General features: G+C 35.4%; 1 protein-coding gene across 1 annotated transcript; it reads right to left on the bottom strand.

Annotated features, from left to right (window-relative positions):
* Positions 1 to 15,956: 15,956 nt before the first annotated feature.
* Positions 15,957 to 16,904, bottom strand: LOC116468143 (olfactory receptor 5I1). The gene is given in 1 exon segment (XM_032151752.1): positions 15,957 to 16,904. A coding segment is annotated over 1 exon segment (948 nt).
* Positions 16,905 to 18,540: the final 1,636 nt, after the last annotated feature.

Genomic DNA, 18,540 nt, shown 5'->3' on the forward strand with positions numbered 1-18,540 from the left:
TTCAGAATAATGTTCTCACATAACTGATAAAAAAATTGTCTTTAGGAGAAATGTTATATATCAGACCCAAGTAAGTGAGAAAAATATATATATATATATTTAAAGCTTCTGTGGTGACTTCCATTACCATGGAAGCACTTGTCTTCCTAAAAACCACCTTCTTTGGAAAACAATTGTCAGGCCCTAAAGTGTGGAATGTTATGAAACGGAGTTCATTACGTGATCCTGATACCAAAGAACGTTAAGTTTCCCTGCTACTGTGAGTTGATAAAGACATTGTTCTACAAGCAAGACAGAACTTTTAGTGAAATAAATATTAATCATTCATTAAGATATTCTATAAAATTTGGGCACTGCATTAATTTTACAAACATATATTGAACACTTAGGATATACATGAAACTGCTAGATTTAAAAAAATCCTGCAGTAAAATAATATCTTAGGGAATATACTCTGTTTTGGCAAAACTTTTTAGGAAATAACACACGTATAGAAAGTTATTATTTAGAAAATATACTCCAAGTACATTTCTAGAAAGGAAAATATTTCAGCACCCAGAACCAGACCAATAAAAAACAAAATTACTAGCATCTCATAAATTGTCTCTGCATGCATTATAAATTGATATCCACATACTGGGTAATCTCTTATGTTTTTTGAGGTATCTAGTAGTAAAATCAGTTTTTACACTGTTTTTTAGTCTGGCTTCTTTCACCCAAAAATATGTTTGTGAGATTCCTCCATGTTGTTGATGTGGAGATAGTGCATTCATTCTCATTGTTGGTAGCATGCCAAGGTGAAAACATAACATAATGCTATTCATCCAATTTGAAGCAGGGATCAACAAACTATGACCCATAAATTCTTTTTGGAACTTGGAAATACCAACTTATTAATATATTATCTATGGATTTTTTGTGATATAAGGGAAAACCTGAACAATTATTACAATTTATGATCTGCAAACCTTAAAACACATAGTATCTAACTCTTTTTTTTCTGTTTTTTGTTTTTTTTGTTTTGAAATTTTAAAGCTGGGTGTCCAGGGGAGACATCAAATGTCGGCAGGTTCCGTGATGCCCCCCAAGCCATAAAAACCAGCAAGTTTTTATTAGTGATTTTCAAAAGGGGAGGGAGTGTACGAATAGGGTGTTGGTCACAGAGATCACATGCTTCACAAGGTAATAGACTATCACAAGGCAAATGGAGGCAGGGCAAGATCACAGGACTACACGACCAGGGCAAAATTAAAATTGCTAATGAAGTTTCGGGCATGCATTGTCATTGATAACATCTTATCAGAAGACAGGGTTTGAGAGCAGACAACTGGTCTGACCAAAATTTATTAGGCAGGAATTTCCTCATCCTAATAAGCCTGGGAGCACTATGGGAGACTGGTGCTTCAACCATAAAAGACGCCACCCCCAAAGCAGCCATTTTAGAGGCCTACCTTCAGGGATGCATTCTCTTTCTCAGGGATGTTCCTTGCTGAGAAAAAGAATTCAGCAATATTTCTCCCATTTGCTTTTGAAAGAAGAGAAATGTGGCTCTGTTCCACCTGGCTCACTGGCAGTCAGAGTTTAAGGTTATCTCTCTTGTTCCCTGAACATTGCTCTTACCTTGTTCTTTTTTCAAGGTGCCCAGATTTCATACTGTTCAAACACACATGCTCTACAAATAATTTGTGCAGTTAATGCAATCATCACAGGGTCCTGAGGTGACATACATCCTCCTCAGCTTACAAAGATGATGGGATTAAGAGATTAAAGTAAAGACGGGCATAGGAAATCACAAGTGTATTGACTGGGGAAGTGATAAGTGTCCATGAAATCTTCACGATTTATGTTCAGAGATTGCAGTAAAGACAGGTGTAAGAAATTATAAAAGTATTAATTTGGGAACTAATAAATGTCCATGAAATCTTCACAATCCACATTCTTCTGCCATGGCTTCAGCGGGTCCCTCCGTTGGGGGTTCCTGACTTCCTGCAACACCTCTCCCTTTCTTTTTATATAAATGTGCCATGGCGATGAAGGCTTGTTGGTTCTCTTGATTTTGACGCAGGATTCGTTGACTGGTCCAGTACACTAAAAAGAAGCCGATTAAACAGAGAAACATAATTCCAAAATTTACTACAGTGGAGCCCCCAATAGACTTAATCCAAGTCCTGGAGTTTAATCCATGAAGATTTTCTGCCACCTGATCTAATGCCTCAGCTACAGGCACAATGGATAAGTGAGCTTGAGAGGCTTCAAAAATTTGTTTCTTTAATTTAGTTATGTCCAATGATAACTTATCTTCTCTACCTAGAAGGTGTCCTTTGACCATTTCCCATGAATGATCAGTCTCATTATAGGAATATGGGGTGATACAGAAATCCGAAGTATTCCAATCGCACTGAATTTGCATGCGTATCTAACTCCTTAAGGAAAATGTCTTCAACTTCTGATCTAATGTTTTGATAAAACATTGAGTTGTTTTTAATTTTACTGCTATTGCAAATAATGCAGTGGTGAAGATTTGTGTACACGTGTTTAGGTCTTTCATTTATTTCTCTTGGTTATAAGTCTAAGAATGAAATTTTTGAGTCATAGGGCATTTGTTTGTCCATCTATAGTAGATACTGCCATACAATTTTACAACATGAAATGTCAATGCCCGTTTCTACTGTCAACATGTAAGATTAATGATTGTGTCTTTTCCAATTCTGTGAAGAAAGTCATTGGTAGCTTGATGGGGATGGCATTGAATCTATAAATTACCTTGGGCAGTATGGCCATTTTCACGATATTGATTCTTCCAACCCATGAGCATGGAATGTTCTTCCATTTGTTTGTATCCTCTTTTATTTCATTGAGCAGTGGTTTGTAGTTCTCCTTGAAGAGGTCCTTGACATCCCTTGTAAGCTGGATTCCTAGGTATTTTATTCACTTTGAAGCAATTGTGAGTCAGAGTTCACTCATGATTTGGCTCTCTGTTTGTCTGTGATTGGTATACAAGAATGCTTGTGATTTTTGTACATTGATTTTGTATCCTGAGAGTTTGCTGAAGTTGCTAATCAGCTTAAGGAGATTTTGGGCTGAGATAATGGGGTTTTCTAGATATACAATCATGTCATCTGCAAACAGGGACAATTTGACTTCCTCTTTTCCTAATTGAATACCCTTCATTTCCTTCTCCTGCCCGATTGCCCTGGCCAGAACTTCCAACACGATGTTGAATAGGAGTGGTGAGAGAGGGCATCCCTGTCTTGTGCCAGTTTTCAAAGGGAATGCTTCCAGTTTTTGCCCATTCGGTATGATATTGGCTGTGGGTTTGTCGTAGATAGCTCTTATTATTTTGAGATACATCCCATCAATATCTAATTTATTGAGAGTTTTTAGCACGAAGGTTGTTGAATTTTGTCTAAGGCCTTATCTGCATCTATTGAGATAATCATGTGGTTTTTGTCTTTGGTTCTGTTTATATGCTGGATTACATTTATTGATTTCTGTATGTTGAACCAGCCTTGCATCCCAGGGATGAAGCCCATTTGATCATGGTGGATAAGCTTTTTGATGTGCTGCTGGATTCAGTTTGCCAGTATTTTATTGAGGATTTTTGCATCAATGTTCATCAAGGATATTGGTCTGAAATTCTCTTTTTTGGTTGTGTCTCTGCCAGGCTTTGGTATCAGGATCATGCTGGCCTCATAAAAGGTGTTAGGGAGGATTCCCTCTTTTTCTATTGATTGGAATAGTTTCAGAAGGAATGGTACCAGTTCCTCCTTGTACCTCTGGTGGAATTCGGCTGTGAATCCATCAGGTCATGGACTCTTTTTCATTGGTAAGCTATTGATTATTGCCACAATTTCAGAACCTGTTATTGGTCTATTCAGAGATTCAACTTCTTCCTGGTTTAGTCTTGGGAGGGTGTATTTGTCGAGGAATTTATCCATTTCTTCTAGGTATTCTAGTTTATTTGCATAGAGGTGTTTGTAGTATTCTCTGATGGTAGATTGTATTTCTGTGGGATTGGTGGTGATATCCCCTTTTGGAAAAAACTACTTTAAAGTTCATATGGAACCAAAAAAGAGCCCTCATCACCAAGTCAATCCTAAGCCAAAAGAACAAAGCTGGAGGCACCACGCTACCTGACTTCAAACTATACTACAAGGCTACAGTAACCAAAACAGCGTGATACTGGTACCACAACAGAGACATAGATCAATGGAACAGAACAGAGCCCTCAGAAATAATGCCACATATCTACAACTATCTGATCTTTGACAAACCTGACAAAAACAAGAAATTGGGAAAGGATTCCCTATTTCATAAATGGTCCTTGGAAAACTGGCTAGCCATCTGTAGAAAGCTGCAACTGGATCCCTTCCTTACACCTTATACAAAAATTAATTCAAGATGGATTAAAGACTTAAATGTTAGACCTAAAACCTTTAAAACCCTACAAGAAAACCTAGGCAATACCATTCAGGACATAGGCCTGGGCAAGGACTTCATGTCTAAAACACCAAAAGCAATGGCAACCAAAGCCACAATTGACAAATGGGATCTAATTAAACTAAAGAGCTTCTGCACAGCAAAAGAAACTACCATCAGAGTGAACAGGCAACCTACACAATGGGAGAAAATTTTTGCAACCTACTCATCTGACAAAGGGCTAATATCCAGAATCTACAATGAACTCAAACAAATTTACAAGAAAAAAACAAACAACCCCATCAAAAAGTGGGCAAAGGACATGAACAGACACTTCTCAAAAGAAGACATTTATGCAGCCAAAAAACACATGAAAAAATGCTCATCATCAGTGGCCATCAGAGAAATGCAAATCAAAACTACAATGAGATACCATCTCACACCAGTTAGAATGGCCATCATTAAAAAGTCAGGAAACAATGGGTGCTGGAGAGGATGTGGAGAAATAGGAACACTTTGACACTGTTGGTGGGACTGTCAACTAGTTCATCCATTGTGGAAGTCCGTATGGCGATTCCTCAGGGATCTAGAACTAGAAATACCATTTGACTCAGCCATCCCATTACTGGGTATATACCCAAAGGACTATAAATCATGCTGCTATAAAGACACACGCACACGTATGTTTATTGCAGCACTATTCACAGTAGCAAAGACTTGGAACCAACCCAAATGTCCAACAACGATAGACTGGATTAAGAAAATGTGGCACATACCATGGAATACTATGCAGCCATAAAAAATGATGAGTTCATGTCCTTTTTAGGGACATGGATGAAACTGGAAAACATCATTCTCAGTAAACTATCCCAAGGACAAAAAACCAAACACCGCATGTTCTCACTCATAGGTGGGAATTGAATAATGAGAACTCATGGACACAGGAAGGGGAACATCACACTCTGGGGACTGTTGTGGGGTGGGGGTAGGGGGGAAGGACAGCATTAGGAGATATACCTAATGCTAAATGGCAAGTTAATGGGTGCAGCAAACCAACATGGCACGTGGATACATATGTAACAAACCTTCACATTGTGCACATGTACCCTAAAACCTAAAGTATAATAATAAAAAATAATAATAAAGCGAAGGACATGAATTTAAAGGGTCAGGGTAGAATGCTATGGCCTGATGTGTCCCCCAAAATTCATACATTAAAACTTACTCACCCATGTGATAGCATTAAGAGGTGGGGCCTTTCGGAGGGGATTAAGCCCTGAGGGCAGAGCCTTCATGAATGGGATTAATGACCTTATTGAAACAAATGCAAGAGAGATGCTTCCCTCTGAGGGCCCTACCTGTGGGTCTCAGAGTTACTCCAGAGTCTTCAACTCCAAGCATGGTCTATAGATGAGTTAAAGTAATGAATAACCACTACTGTGGGGGTTGAATGGTCAGTGAAATTAATTTATGCTAAAATATGTCCTCATACCACAGATTAGGCTTTCACTAAACAATGGTGAAACCGGGGCAGATAAAATATGTAAAGTTTTTCCTAGCAATCACTGTGCATTTGAGATATCTAGAAGCTCTTATGAAATATCAGAAAATGTTTTCCTATGATATATGCAAATAGCCATTGATGTGGCGGGGGAAGAGTTGTATTTTAATGAAAGAGACACCTGAAGTCAGAAAATCCCACAATCACTGTTTCTATGCAAGTAATTATCTGTCTCAGATCTTACTTACTCTGAATAAAAGAATAAAAGAAGTTAAACAAAATGATTGTGTCAAATTCTCACCATTGCTGAATATTTTGAAAGTTTTCATTGTAGCCACTCTGTAGGTGAGTCATAATACTGCGTTGAGGTTCTAATTTTTGTGTACTTAAGCATTAATAAATTTGGAAAACCATTACTATGACATGTCTATGAAGATACAAATTTGAATAAGAGAATAGTAAAAATTGATGTGTTTAAGTGTTTGGCCTTCTGAAACTTGTACTATCTTTATTTATTTACTTATTTATTTTTTGAGATGGAGTCTAGCTCTGTTACCCAGGCTGAAGGGCAATGGTGTCATTTTGGCTCACTGCAACCTCCATCTCCTCCTGAGTTCAAGTGATTCTCCTGCCTCAGTCTCCCAAGTAGCTGGGATTACAGGTTTCTGCCACCACATCTGGCTAATTTTTTTGTTTTGTTTTGTTTTGTTTTAGTGGAGAAAGGTTTTACCATGTTGGCCAGGCTGGTCTGGAACTCCTGACTTCAAGTAATCTACCAGCCTTAGCTTCCCAAAGTGCTGTGATTACAGATGTGAGCCACCTTACTCGGCCTGAAAATTGTACTATCTAACTGGCATTTTTGTGACCACTATTTTAGGTCAAAACAGCCTAGAGGCATAGTGTGATTCTTTTATATAAAAATGAAGTGACTCACCTTTTTCCAACTCATTCTAACACTGGGGATGGGTTTTCACAGCAGTAGAATCATAATTCACAGAAATAGACTGTGGTGCCTAGAAATCTCATTGGAAATAATCTAGACAAAGTCCCTTTTTTGTATAAAAGAGGATTGATATTTTCATTCTTATGCTTAGGGATTAAAGTGGCAAGGATGAAGGAAGGACTCAAGATAAACATCACCAATCCACACAGTCACTATTAGTAATATTGTATTTGAACAATACTATTTTCCATCAGTCATTGGTTGATTTGAATGAAAAATGTGATTGACAAAGAATAAGAAGGGAAGGAAAGGATGAGGATCGAAGTGAACAGTCTAGGATAGATTACAGCTTTTGATGCTGTATTCCATGTTTCTGTAGAATCCTCAGATAAAAGCCACTACAGGCCATCTGCTCAAGATCCTATTTGACCCATGAATTCCCTAAAAATTTTCAAATAATGTTTTCAGTCCCATTCATTCAGGGAGATGAAGTTCACAATTAAGCAAATCAGTTTATTGTATTTTTTGGAAACACTTTAATAGGGTTTCAAATTTCCTTCTCTTCAGTTCACATCCACTATATCTAATAAAATAGGCTGCTGTGTAGCTCAAATCAGTCTTCAGATGTTGTAATAAGCAGGTGACATATGAGAGAGAAATGGGCTAATTAGATGACATGTTTACATCTTTTAAATTATTGATAATCAACTAATACTTCATTTTATTTATGTTTTAATGTATTTTAAGCACGTTTTCCACAATGTTGCTACTCATATTAGTCTCTTTAGGCTGCTATAACAAAATACCATAGATGGGGTAGCTTATAAACAACGTGCATTTATTTCTTACTGTTGTGGTTGTTGGAAAGTTAGAACAGGGCACTTGCAGATTCAGTGTCTTATGAGAGGTCCCATTCTGGTTGATAGCCCCATTTTTTGCTGTGCCCTCCCATGGCAGAATGGGCAAAGGAATGCTCCAGGCCTGTTGTATGAAGGCATTAATCTCATTAGTGAGAGCTGTACCCTCATAAATTCATCACCTCCTAAAACCATCACTTTGGAGATTCGAATTTTAAAATATGAGGGAAAAAAATTACAGTGCTCGTAGTCACAATTGTGAAAGAATACAGGTTAACTAAGAAAATGTGTTACCCTTGAAAACCATAAAGCCTTTTATCTAAAACAGGAATTATTCATAGTTTTTATTTTCCTCCACCATGATACCTTCTCCTGACATGTCCCAGTGTCTCATATGCCACACTTAGCACATAGGAATTTCTTGGGTTTTACTTTTATTCTGAAATATTTTCACACAAGGACACTTCACATTGGCAGCTAGAAAACCTAAAATATTCAGTGGTATTTAGCTTCTATAATTGCAATGAGTAGTTAAGAGTGTCCTTGTCTCTTATACATCCATTCCAATATAAGGTCATCTTCATGTTTTCTCAACAAGCTTATTCGGTGCTGTAGTCACCAGAAAACAAGAACAGAGATATATGAAAAGGGCAGATATCCCGGACATACACAGATAAATGTTCATGCACAAGCATTGTAGGTTCTATAGTAAAAGCAATTATATATATATATATATACACACACACACACACATACACACATACACACATATAAATACACACATATTTATTCAAGTCATATACCATATCTTCTATTAATTTTGTTATGCTGACATCTAATAAACACTCAGAAATATGGTATTTTTGTTTATTTATTTGTTTTCCTATTTTATGTTACAGAAATAACGTTTATGTAGGTGCTTTGGAATAAAAGGGATGAAACTCAGTACTCCATACTTGAGCAAAGAAACACTCACAATCTCATACTGGAAGCAATGATTTCATAAACAGGTGATATTAAAATAATCCCTTAAGGAATTGTTGTTTGTGAACCACAAAGAGGGTCATTTTAGGAGGGCTGAGAATGAGAAAGACGAAAAGGGAAGCTTCCTGGAGAAAGGGATGAAGGAGTTGATAGTTGATAATTAGAGCACACAGATGTACTTGAGTGGGGCCCTTTCTATTGCCATTTATAACCTAGCCAGGTTGCACTTCGCTTCCAACATGACCTGGACCTGTCCACCTCAAGACCTCTCTAATTGCCAAACCCTCTGCCAAGAATCCCTTCCTCTCCCCAAGTATCATCTTTTCAGATTTGAGACAGTATCTCCATCCCAGGAAGACTTTCTCCTGCACATTAGATTTAGACATTTTGCTGTTGGGTTATAACCACAGTCTTTTAATATCATTTTTGTTTCTAGGTGTCTTGTGAATTGAGTGCTCAGTTAACTAGTATCTGTTACTTGTCACTAGAATACAAGTATAGAAACTACTGAATTTGCCACGAAATATAAAGCACCTAAATATGCATAAAAGCAATGAGTATATACTCAGTGAATATTAGTATAATTGAAATAATCCTGAATTTAAAAATGAACAAATCAGAATTTTGCATAAGGTCAAGAAAATATTGAAAAGGTCAAGACAATTTTGCAAGAGAAGTGCTAAATATTCATTCAAGGCAGAAAATGAAGCAGAATATATTTGGGGAACTGTAATATTTTCTTATGATTAGACTAGTGCACATACTCATTTTATTACATTAAACTATTTGACACAACTTTGTTTCCCCACTTCCCCCAGTACCTGGCAACAATTAATCTATTTTCTGTTTCTGTAGACTTGCCTGTTCTGGATATTAATCTAAATAGATCATACAATATGTGGCTTTTTGTGTCTGGCTTCTTTCATTTAGCTTCATGTTTTCAAGTTTTGTCCATTTCGTAATATACATCAAGAATTTAAAACAATTTTAGCTTCTTAAACAGGACTGCTCCTTCAGACCATGTAGACTGGCCTCCCCACCCCCACCCCCATTTAGAACCTGAAATTATGCATCTACATTAATATTACAAATTGGAAAACCTAATTTAACTTCCACAGAGATTTGTGCTTTCATTGAGAATGGTGTTCTTACACAAGCAAAAAAAAAAAGTCTTTAGGACATTTATTGATGGGACTGTATTTTTCCAATTTTGTGTTCTTGATACCTTTGTCAAAGACAGTTGATCATAGATTTGTAAGTTTATTTCTGGATTCTTTCTTCTGTTCCATTGGTCTGTGTTTCTTTTAAAATGCCAACACCATGCTGTTTTGATCACTTTTGATTTGAGGTTGATTGTGAAATGCAACACTGTGGCACCTCCAGCTTTGTTCTTTTCACTTATGATTTGTTTGTCCGTTTGAGGTCTTTTGCATTTTAATATAAATTTTAAAACTTTTTTCCTCTTTCTGTGAAGACAACAGCCATTGGAATTTTGATAAAGATTACATTGGATCTGTAGATCGCTTTGGGTAGTACAGTCCTTTCAACAATATTAATTCTTCCAAATCCTGAACATGAGATGTCTGTCCATTTATTTGTATCTTCTTCAATTTATCTCATCAATGCTTAATAGTTTGTATGTAGAAAACTTTCAATTCCTTGGTTAAATTTATTCCAAAGTATTTTATCATTTTTGATACTATGGTAAATGGGATTGATTTCCTGATTTCTTCTTTGGATAGTTGGTTATTAATGTGTAAAAATGCTACTGATATTTGTTATGTTGGTTTCGTATCCTGCATGTTTACTTAATTCATTTATTAGTTCTACCAGGTTCTCGTGAAGTTCTGAGTTCTCTGTATATAAGATTGTGTAGTCTTCAACTGGGAAAATTATTTTTTCTTCCTTTCTGATACCTTTTATTTATTTTCCATTTTTCTTCTTTTCTTTTCTTTCTTTCTTATGTGTGCATGTGTGTAGGTGTGTGAGTGTGTGTGTGTGTGTGTATGAGTGTGCCTAATTGCTCTGGCTAGAAGTCCCAGTACTATGTTGAGTAGAAATAGTTAAGAGTGGGCATTCTTCTCTTGTTCCTGATCTTATATGAAAAGTTATCACCTTTTTGCCACTGAGTATGATGTTGGCTGTGGGCTTGAACTATATGGCCTTCATTATGGAGATGCCTTCCTTCCATGCCTACTATGTTGAGAGTTTTCATCATAAAATGGTATTGCATTTTTTCAAATACTTTTCTGCATTTGAGATGATAATATATCTTTTTTATTCATTCTGTTAATGTGTGTATCATATTTATTAATTTGTAGACATGAACCATAGACATGAACCATCTGTGGATAACAGGGATACATTTGCCTGATCATCATAAATGCTTCTTTTAATTGCTATTAAGTATTGATTTACCAGTGTTTCGTTGATGATTGCTTCATCTATGTTAATCAGGGATATTGGTATATAATTTTCTTTTCTTGTAATGTAACTGGTTTTGGCATACAGGTAATGTTGGCCTTGTAACATGAGTTTGGATATATTTCTTCCTCTTTGATTTTATGAAAGAGTTTTAGAGGGATTGGTATTAGTTTTTCTTTAAACGTTTGGTAGAATTTAGTAATGAAGCAATCAGGTCATATATAATTACTTTAATGCAGATATTTTTTATTACTGACTCCAGATCTTTATGTGTTGTTAGTCTGCTCAGATTTTATATTTTGTCATAACTTGATCTCAGTAGATTGTATGTGTTTAGGAATTTATCCATTTCTTCTAGGTTATTCAATTTGTTGGCATAATTTGTCTCTTATGACCCTTGATATTTCTGTGCTATCAGTTGCAGTCTCTCCACTGTCATTTCTGATTTTATTTATTTGAGTCTTCTCTCTTTCTTCTTAGTCTAGTTAAAAGCTTGTCCATTTGAGATATATATATATATATATATATACACACACATACATATATACATACACACACATATATATAATTTGTATAAATTTAAGAGGTGCAAATCAAGTTTTGTCACAAAGATATGTTGCATAGTGGTGAACCCTGGGCTTTTATTGTAACCATCACTCAAATTGTGTACATTGTACCTATTACATAATTTCTCATTTCTCACCCTCCTTTCACCCTTCAAAGTCTCCAATGACTAATATTACACATTCTATGTCCACATGTACACATTAATAAGCTCCCACTTATAAGTGAAAACATGCTTTATTCGACTTTCTGTTTCTGAGCCTTTGACAAATTATAACCTTTTAGCTGGAGGATGGTCGTGATTTGAGTGATGGCTGTTGACTAATCAGGGTGGTGGTGGCTGAAGGTTGGTGTGGCTGTGGCAAGTTCTGAAAATAAGGCAGCAATGCCTTAATTTTTTTGTTTACCCAAAAGTAAATCAGGAGCAAGTTGTTGAGTTTCTGTGTACTTGTGTGGTTTAGATAGTTCCTCTTGGTATTGGTTTGTAATTTTATCCCACTGTGATCCAAGAAGATACTTGATATGATTTTAATTTTTTTAATCTATTGAGACTTGCTTTATGACAAAGCATGTGGTCAATTTTAGAGAATGTTCTGTGAACAGATGAGAAGAATGTATATTCTGTGGTTGTTGAGTGGAGTATTCTATAGATAGCTATTTGGTCCATTTGGTTGTGAGTCCAATTTAAGTCCAGAGTTTCTTTGTTAGTTTTCTGCACCAATAATCTGCCCAGTACTGACAGTGGGGTGTTGAAGTCCCCTACAGTTACTGTATGGCTGTTGATCTATTTTCTTAGGACTACCAGTATTTGTTTTATAAATCTGGGCTCTCTGATGTTGGGTGCATATATATTTAGGAGAGTTAAAACTTATTGTTGAATTGAGCCCTTTATCATTGTGCAGTGCCCTTTGTCTCTTTTTACTATTGTTGCTTTAAAGTCTGTTTTATCTGGTACAAGAATAGCATAGCAAATCCTGCTCTTTTTAAATATAAAGATGGATGCAGTAAACACTGGAGGCTCCAAAAAGAGGAGAGGAATGGAGTGGGGCGAGGGTTGTAAAAATACCTATTGGGCTCTGTGCCCACTATTTGGGTGATGTTCTCATTAAAAGCTCAAACCTCAGCAGAACCCAATATACCTACGTAAAAAAACCTACACGTGCACCTCCTGAATTTAAAATTTTTTAAAACATCAACAAATAAAAAATAAAACTCATCACTTATTTAGTCAATAGATAAAATTTAAAAAAATAGGCAACAATGAAATTTGCTGAATAAATTGATTCTTCTTTTCACAAAAGAGTTCTACAAGCTACTAGCATGTGATGCTGTTTGACAGCATTTTACCCACAGTAGAATTTTCAAAATTGGAGTCAATCCTCTCCCTGCTGCATCTTTATCAGTTAAGTTTATGTAATATTCTTAATTCTTTGTTTTCATCTCACCTACATTGAACAGACTATCATTTTCATTACCTCTGCAGTTGCTTCTTTCACTAAAGTCGTGAGTTCCTCAAAGTCATTCACAAAGGTTGGAATCAACTTCTTCCAAACTCCTGTTGATATAGATATTTTGGCTTCCTTCCATGAATCATGAATGTTCTTAATGGCTTTTAGAATGATGAATTATTTCCAGGTTATCAGTTTAATTTGCTTATATCTATCAGAGGAATCACAAGTTATGGCAGCTCTAGCCTTGCAGGTGGTATTTCTTAAATAATAATACTTGAAATTCAAAATTACTCCTTGATCTACAGGCTGCATAGTAGATGTTGCCTTAATAGGTATGAAAAGAATATTAATCTTCAGCATCTCCATCAGAGCTGATGAGTGACCAAGTGTATAATCAAACAACAGTAAAATTTTGAAGGGAATCTTTTTCTTTCTGAGTAGTAGATCTCAACAATGGGCTTAAAATATTCAGTGACTCACGCTGTAAGGATATGTGCTATCATCTAGGCTTTGGTATTATACTTATAAAGCATGGACAAAAAAAGATTTACCATAATTTTTAAGAACCCTAGGATTTTTAGAGTGGTAAATGAGCATTGGCATCAACTTAAAGTTGCAATTTCCTCTAAAAAGATATCAGCCTGTCCTGTGAAGGTTTTATGCCAGTCATTGACTTATCTCTAGCTATAAAGGTCTTAGGTGCTATCTTCCAATATAAGGTTGTTTCCTCTACACCGAAAGTATGTTTTTCAGTGCAGCCTTCATCAATTAACTTAGCTGGATCTTATGGATAACTTACTGTAGCTTCTACATCAGCTTTTGCTGTTTCACCTTGTGCTTTTATGTTATGGAGATGGCTTATGCCCTTAAACCACAGGAATCAACCTCTGATAGCTTAAATTTTTTCTTCTATGTCATCCTCACCTCTCTCAGCCTTCACAGAATTGAAGAGAGGGCTTTGCTTTGCATTAGATTTTGGATTAATGGATTGTTGTGGTTGTTTTGATCTTCAAGCCAGACCACTGAAACTTTCCCCATATCAGCAATAAGAGTGTTTTATTTCTTATCATTCATGTTCACTGAAGTGGCACTTTAAATTTCCTTCAAGAATGTATCTTTCTATTCACAACTTGGCAGTTATCCTGGCACAGGTTTTCAGCCTAACTTGTCTTTTGCCATGCTTTCCTCCCTAAGCTTCGTTATTTCTAACTCTTTATTTAATGTGAGAGACGTGCAATACTTCCTTTTGCTTGAACATTTAAAGGCCACTGCATGGTTAATTCGACTTGTCTAATTTTGATATTGTTGTGTCTCAGGAAATAGGGAGGCCAAAGGAAAGGGAGAGAGCCAGAAGGTCAGTTGGCAGAGCAGTCAGAATGTATATAACATTTATCAATTAAGTTCACTGTCTTATATGGGTATAGTCCATTGTACCCCTAAATAATGACAATAGTGACATCAAAGATCACTGATCACAGATCTTCACAATAGATAAAATAATAATGAAAAGATTGAGACATTGTGAGAATTACCAAAATGTGACACAGAGACAGGGCATGAGAACATAATGCTGGAAAAATGGTGCCAGTAGACTTGCTTGACACAGTGTGGTCCTGAACTTTTAATTTATGAAGAAAAAAACAGTATCTGTGAAATGAAATAAAATGATACATGCTTGTGTAACTGTAAACTTTCATATTTCCAGTTCATAGCTTGTAAACAGTTACTATCATACATAATAATGATTTGCAGCACACAATATTAGTTACTGAAATACATTTTGTAATAATACACATCCTTCTACACATCCTTCAATTTCAATTTTCAAACACACGTTTCATGCATGGTTTTCCACCACAGTACTGGATTGATCTCCCTATGAGGATATAATTAGGATAGTGTAATAAATTAGAGATAGTATTCTTTTTCTGAGATGCCAGCAAAGAATGTTCCTCACATTCAGTAACATATTGGTGTATTTAAAAAAAAGGAGATAGTAAAACAAATATTTTGCATTGCAATTAATCTATATTGCTCAAGCCACTAAGAAAATGTTTCCAAATCGCTTTATGATACATTGGGTGTAGAAAGTTATCAACATGTTATTACTTGCATTTAAAAAAATATTATTTGGCTTTTTATGATTGCTTTTCTAACATTCTGGCCTCTATCATCTTATTTTATAACATGCATTTTAATTAGTGTGTGATATTATAAAAACATATCTTATAACAAATGTCTAAGTGTATAAAACGTCCAGGCACTATTCTCAGCTCTTAACTGTATTAACTCTGTTCATCATAAAACAATCAATAGCATATGTACAATATTCATCCTCTTTTACAGATAAATGAGGCATAGAAAAACTAAGCAACTCATTCAATATGCCACTCACTAGCCAGGTATAGATCTGGCATATAAATCAAAGCAATCTGACTTATTTTCTTTTCCAGTTATCCAGTAATCTACACTTATAATTGAGATATTCTACAGGTACGCACATGTACATACATGCATACTTTTCTGAAATATTTACTATATCCCTTAAGATGACTTGATGAAATTGATTTTAGCATAAATCTCAAGCTAGTAATAACTGAAAAGTAGTATGACTAGTGTTTAGCAGCAACTTTGAAACTTTTAAATGGTTTTAAAAATATTTTGGGACTATGAAATTCATTTGGCTGCATTAAACAAAGTGCTTGATAAAATCCCTAGTGTAAGAGGTTGTGTGTGTGTACAGGTAAGGTTGTTGCAAGTTCCCAATTACAGTATGTGATTGAGAAATTAGATGTATCTTGAGATGCTTTATCTCATGAAGAATCTACCTTTGATCTTACAACTTTCTCAGCTGCATCCTTTACATCTTTATTTCTCAAACTGTAAATCAACAGATTCAGCACTGGAATGAAAATGGTGTAGAACTCTGAGATAATTTTATCAGTGTTTGGGGAATACAGGTAGCTGGGTCATGAGTAAATAAAGAGGAGAGTCCCTTGGTAGATCATCACAGAAGTCAGGTGAGAGGCGCATGTAGAAAAGGTCTTCTTCCTCCCACTGGCAGGGCGGATCTTTAAGACTGAGAGAAGAATGAAAAAGTAGGAGATGATGATGATGATGACAAAACAAATAATTTCCACTGAGCTGCCATACGTGGAGAGGAGCCATTCATTAATTGTTGTGTCAGTGCAGGATAGTTTAAGCAGGGGAGGGAGGTCACAGAAAAAATGATTAATAACATTTTTGTCACAATATTTCAGAATAAAGGCAAACGATGTGAGAACCAGGGAACTCATGTTGCCTCCAAGGTATGACAAGAAAATCAACCACATACAGATACCCCTAGACATCACAACTGTGTACAATAAAGGGTTACAGATGGTGACATAGCGATCATAGGCCATGGCAGCCAGGATGAAAGATTCTGTATCTGCAAAAGTACAGAAAAAATAAAACTGCAGGGCACACCCATAATAGGAAATAGATTTGTTCTCCGAGAGGAAATTGACCAGCATTTTGGGAACAATGACTGAGGAATAGCAAAGGTCTACAAATGATAGGTTGCTAAGGAAAAAATACATGGGGGTTTGAAGGTGAGGATCAATCCTGATCAACAGCATCAATCCAGTGTTCCCTATTAGAATTATACCACACAATGTCAGAAACATGAGGAACAGGACAATCTGCAGTTCAGGGCGAATTGGAAAACCTCATAGAATAAATTCAGTGACCAAAGTGTAGTTTCCATCTGTAAATTCCATCTTCTGTGTTGTTTTCCTTTTATGAGAATTTCTAATACCCTACAATGCTATATTGATGAAAAAAGAAAAATAATTAGATGCAATTATAAAGTTATTTTATTGTTTAAAAAATAAATAGGCAATAAGATAAAGCAAGCTCAAACTTTTTTGAACTATAAACTCTGAGAAATATATTTCAGAATTTAGTAATATCATATTTCATGGTTGCAGGTTATATTTTATTTGATTACTGTTTCTTCCATTGAACAGTTGACTTCCTATGTGCATGGATCATGTCTGATTTGGCTTACCATTTTGTACCCAAAATATTAAACAATAACTGGCCTAAAGTATTAAAAAAGTAATAAATTAATGAACAGACTGATGATCATATTAAGTAAAGAAAATATGTATATTATTAAAAATGAACTGACTTATAAAGTGTTCCTTTGAATAAGAATTTTAGAACAATCTGCTTTTTGTTTTCAGGATTTGATAGATACTGATATGCTATGTCTCTTGACTGAGTAAATAAGAGTGGTGTGATGAAATATGCTAGCTAATTTTTTTTTTTACTATAAACATTAGCTTTAGTGAAATAAAAACAAATGTCAGTAAATACCAGCTCTGAGGATATTTTTCACAGAAAAGAGCTTAGTGTAATTCCATAAACCCTGTCCACATACTAAACTAAGCCGATAAAATTAGTGAACTATTTGTTTCAATACTTCTGGCATTTATCGAAATCCCTGGCTTCCAGGAAATGCTCAATGAACATTAGTGGACTGACCAAGTAAAGTCAGCAAAACATTTAGTTATATGTTAACTTCCAATTAAATAACGTTACTATATATGGCATTATCACTGATTAAATTTTATAAGTAAAGAACAATTGTTGCATTTATTGTTATGGTAGTATAATATAAAGTGTTGAGTCAGAAAAATCTGTTAAACACTGCTTCTGAGGTCTCAAAATACTTACACAATTATAAAAATTTTTAACTTGACTTTGAAGTACAAATAATTTGATTTTGACCATGAAGGATAGACTTGGAAATATGTAAAAAACAAACAAACAACAACAACAAAAAAAAAAACAAGCAAAACATCAATCTCTATAGTTCATGTTGAGAGGGCCAAGATGGGAATTAAAAATGTTTCTGAGTCACTGCCTCATTTACATAATAAATATTATGACAATGACAGTGCTAAAGACAATTTATTTATCTCATGTAAGCAATAAAAATACCCAATGACATAGACACTGAGAAGCTTATTGATAATCAGAAGGGTTAATCATGTGCTCAAAGTGCTGCCTTATGTTATCACCTCAAAGTGTGTGAATGAGATGCAGCACTACAGCAGGACAGTAGTTATTCTTATTTTCCTTGTTTGAAAATAGTCAAGGTATTTAGAAAATATAAGATCATTTCGATTTAGGAGGAATTTGATTAGATGCCCATCTTGGCTGCATGGGGGCTGTGTGACCTTGTGCCACTTAATATACATTATCCTAATCTATACTATAACAATGATAATAAATATCTCATAGTGTTTCTGTATGGATTAAATAGGGAAAATTTTCTGCCCCCCCTTTCTGTCCCTTTATCTACCTACTTATCTTTCCATGTGTCATTCTTTAGAGAGACTGACATAC

This window comes from Hylobates moloch, unplaced genomic scaffold (assembly GCF_009828535.3).
Source record: "Hylobates moloch isolate HMO894 unplaced genomic scaffold, HMol_V3 SCAFFOLD_5, whole genome shotgun sequence".
Lineage (NCBI taxonomy): Eukaryota > Metazoa > Chordata > Mammalia > Primates > Hylobatidae > Hylobates > Hylobates moloch.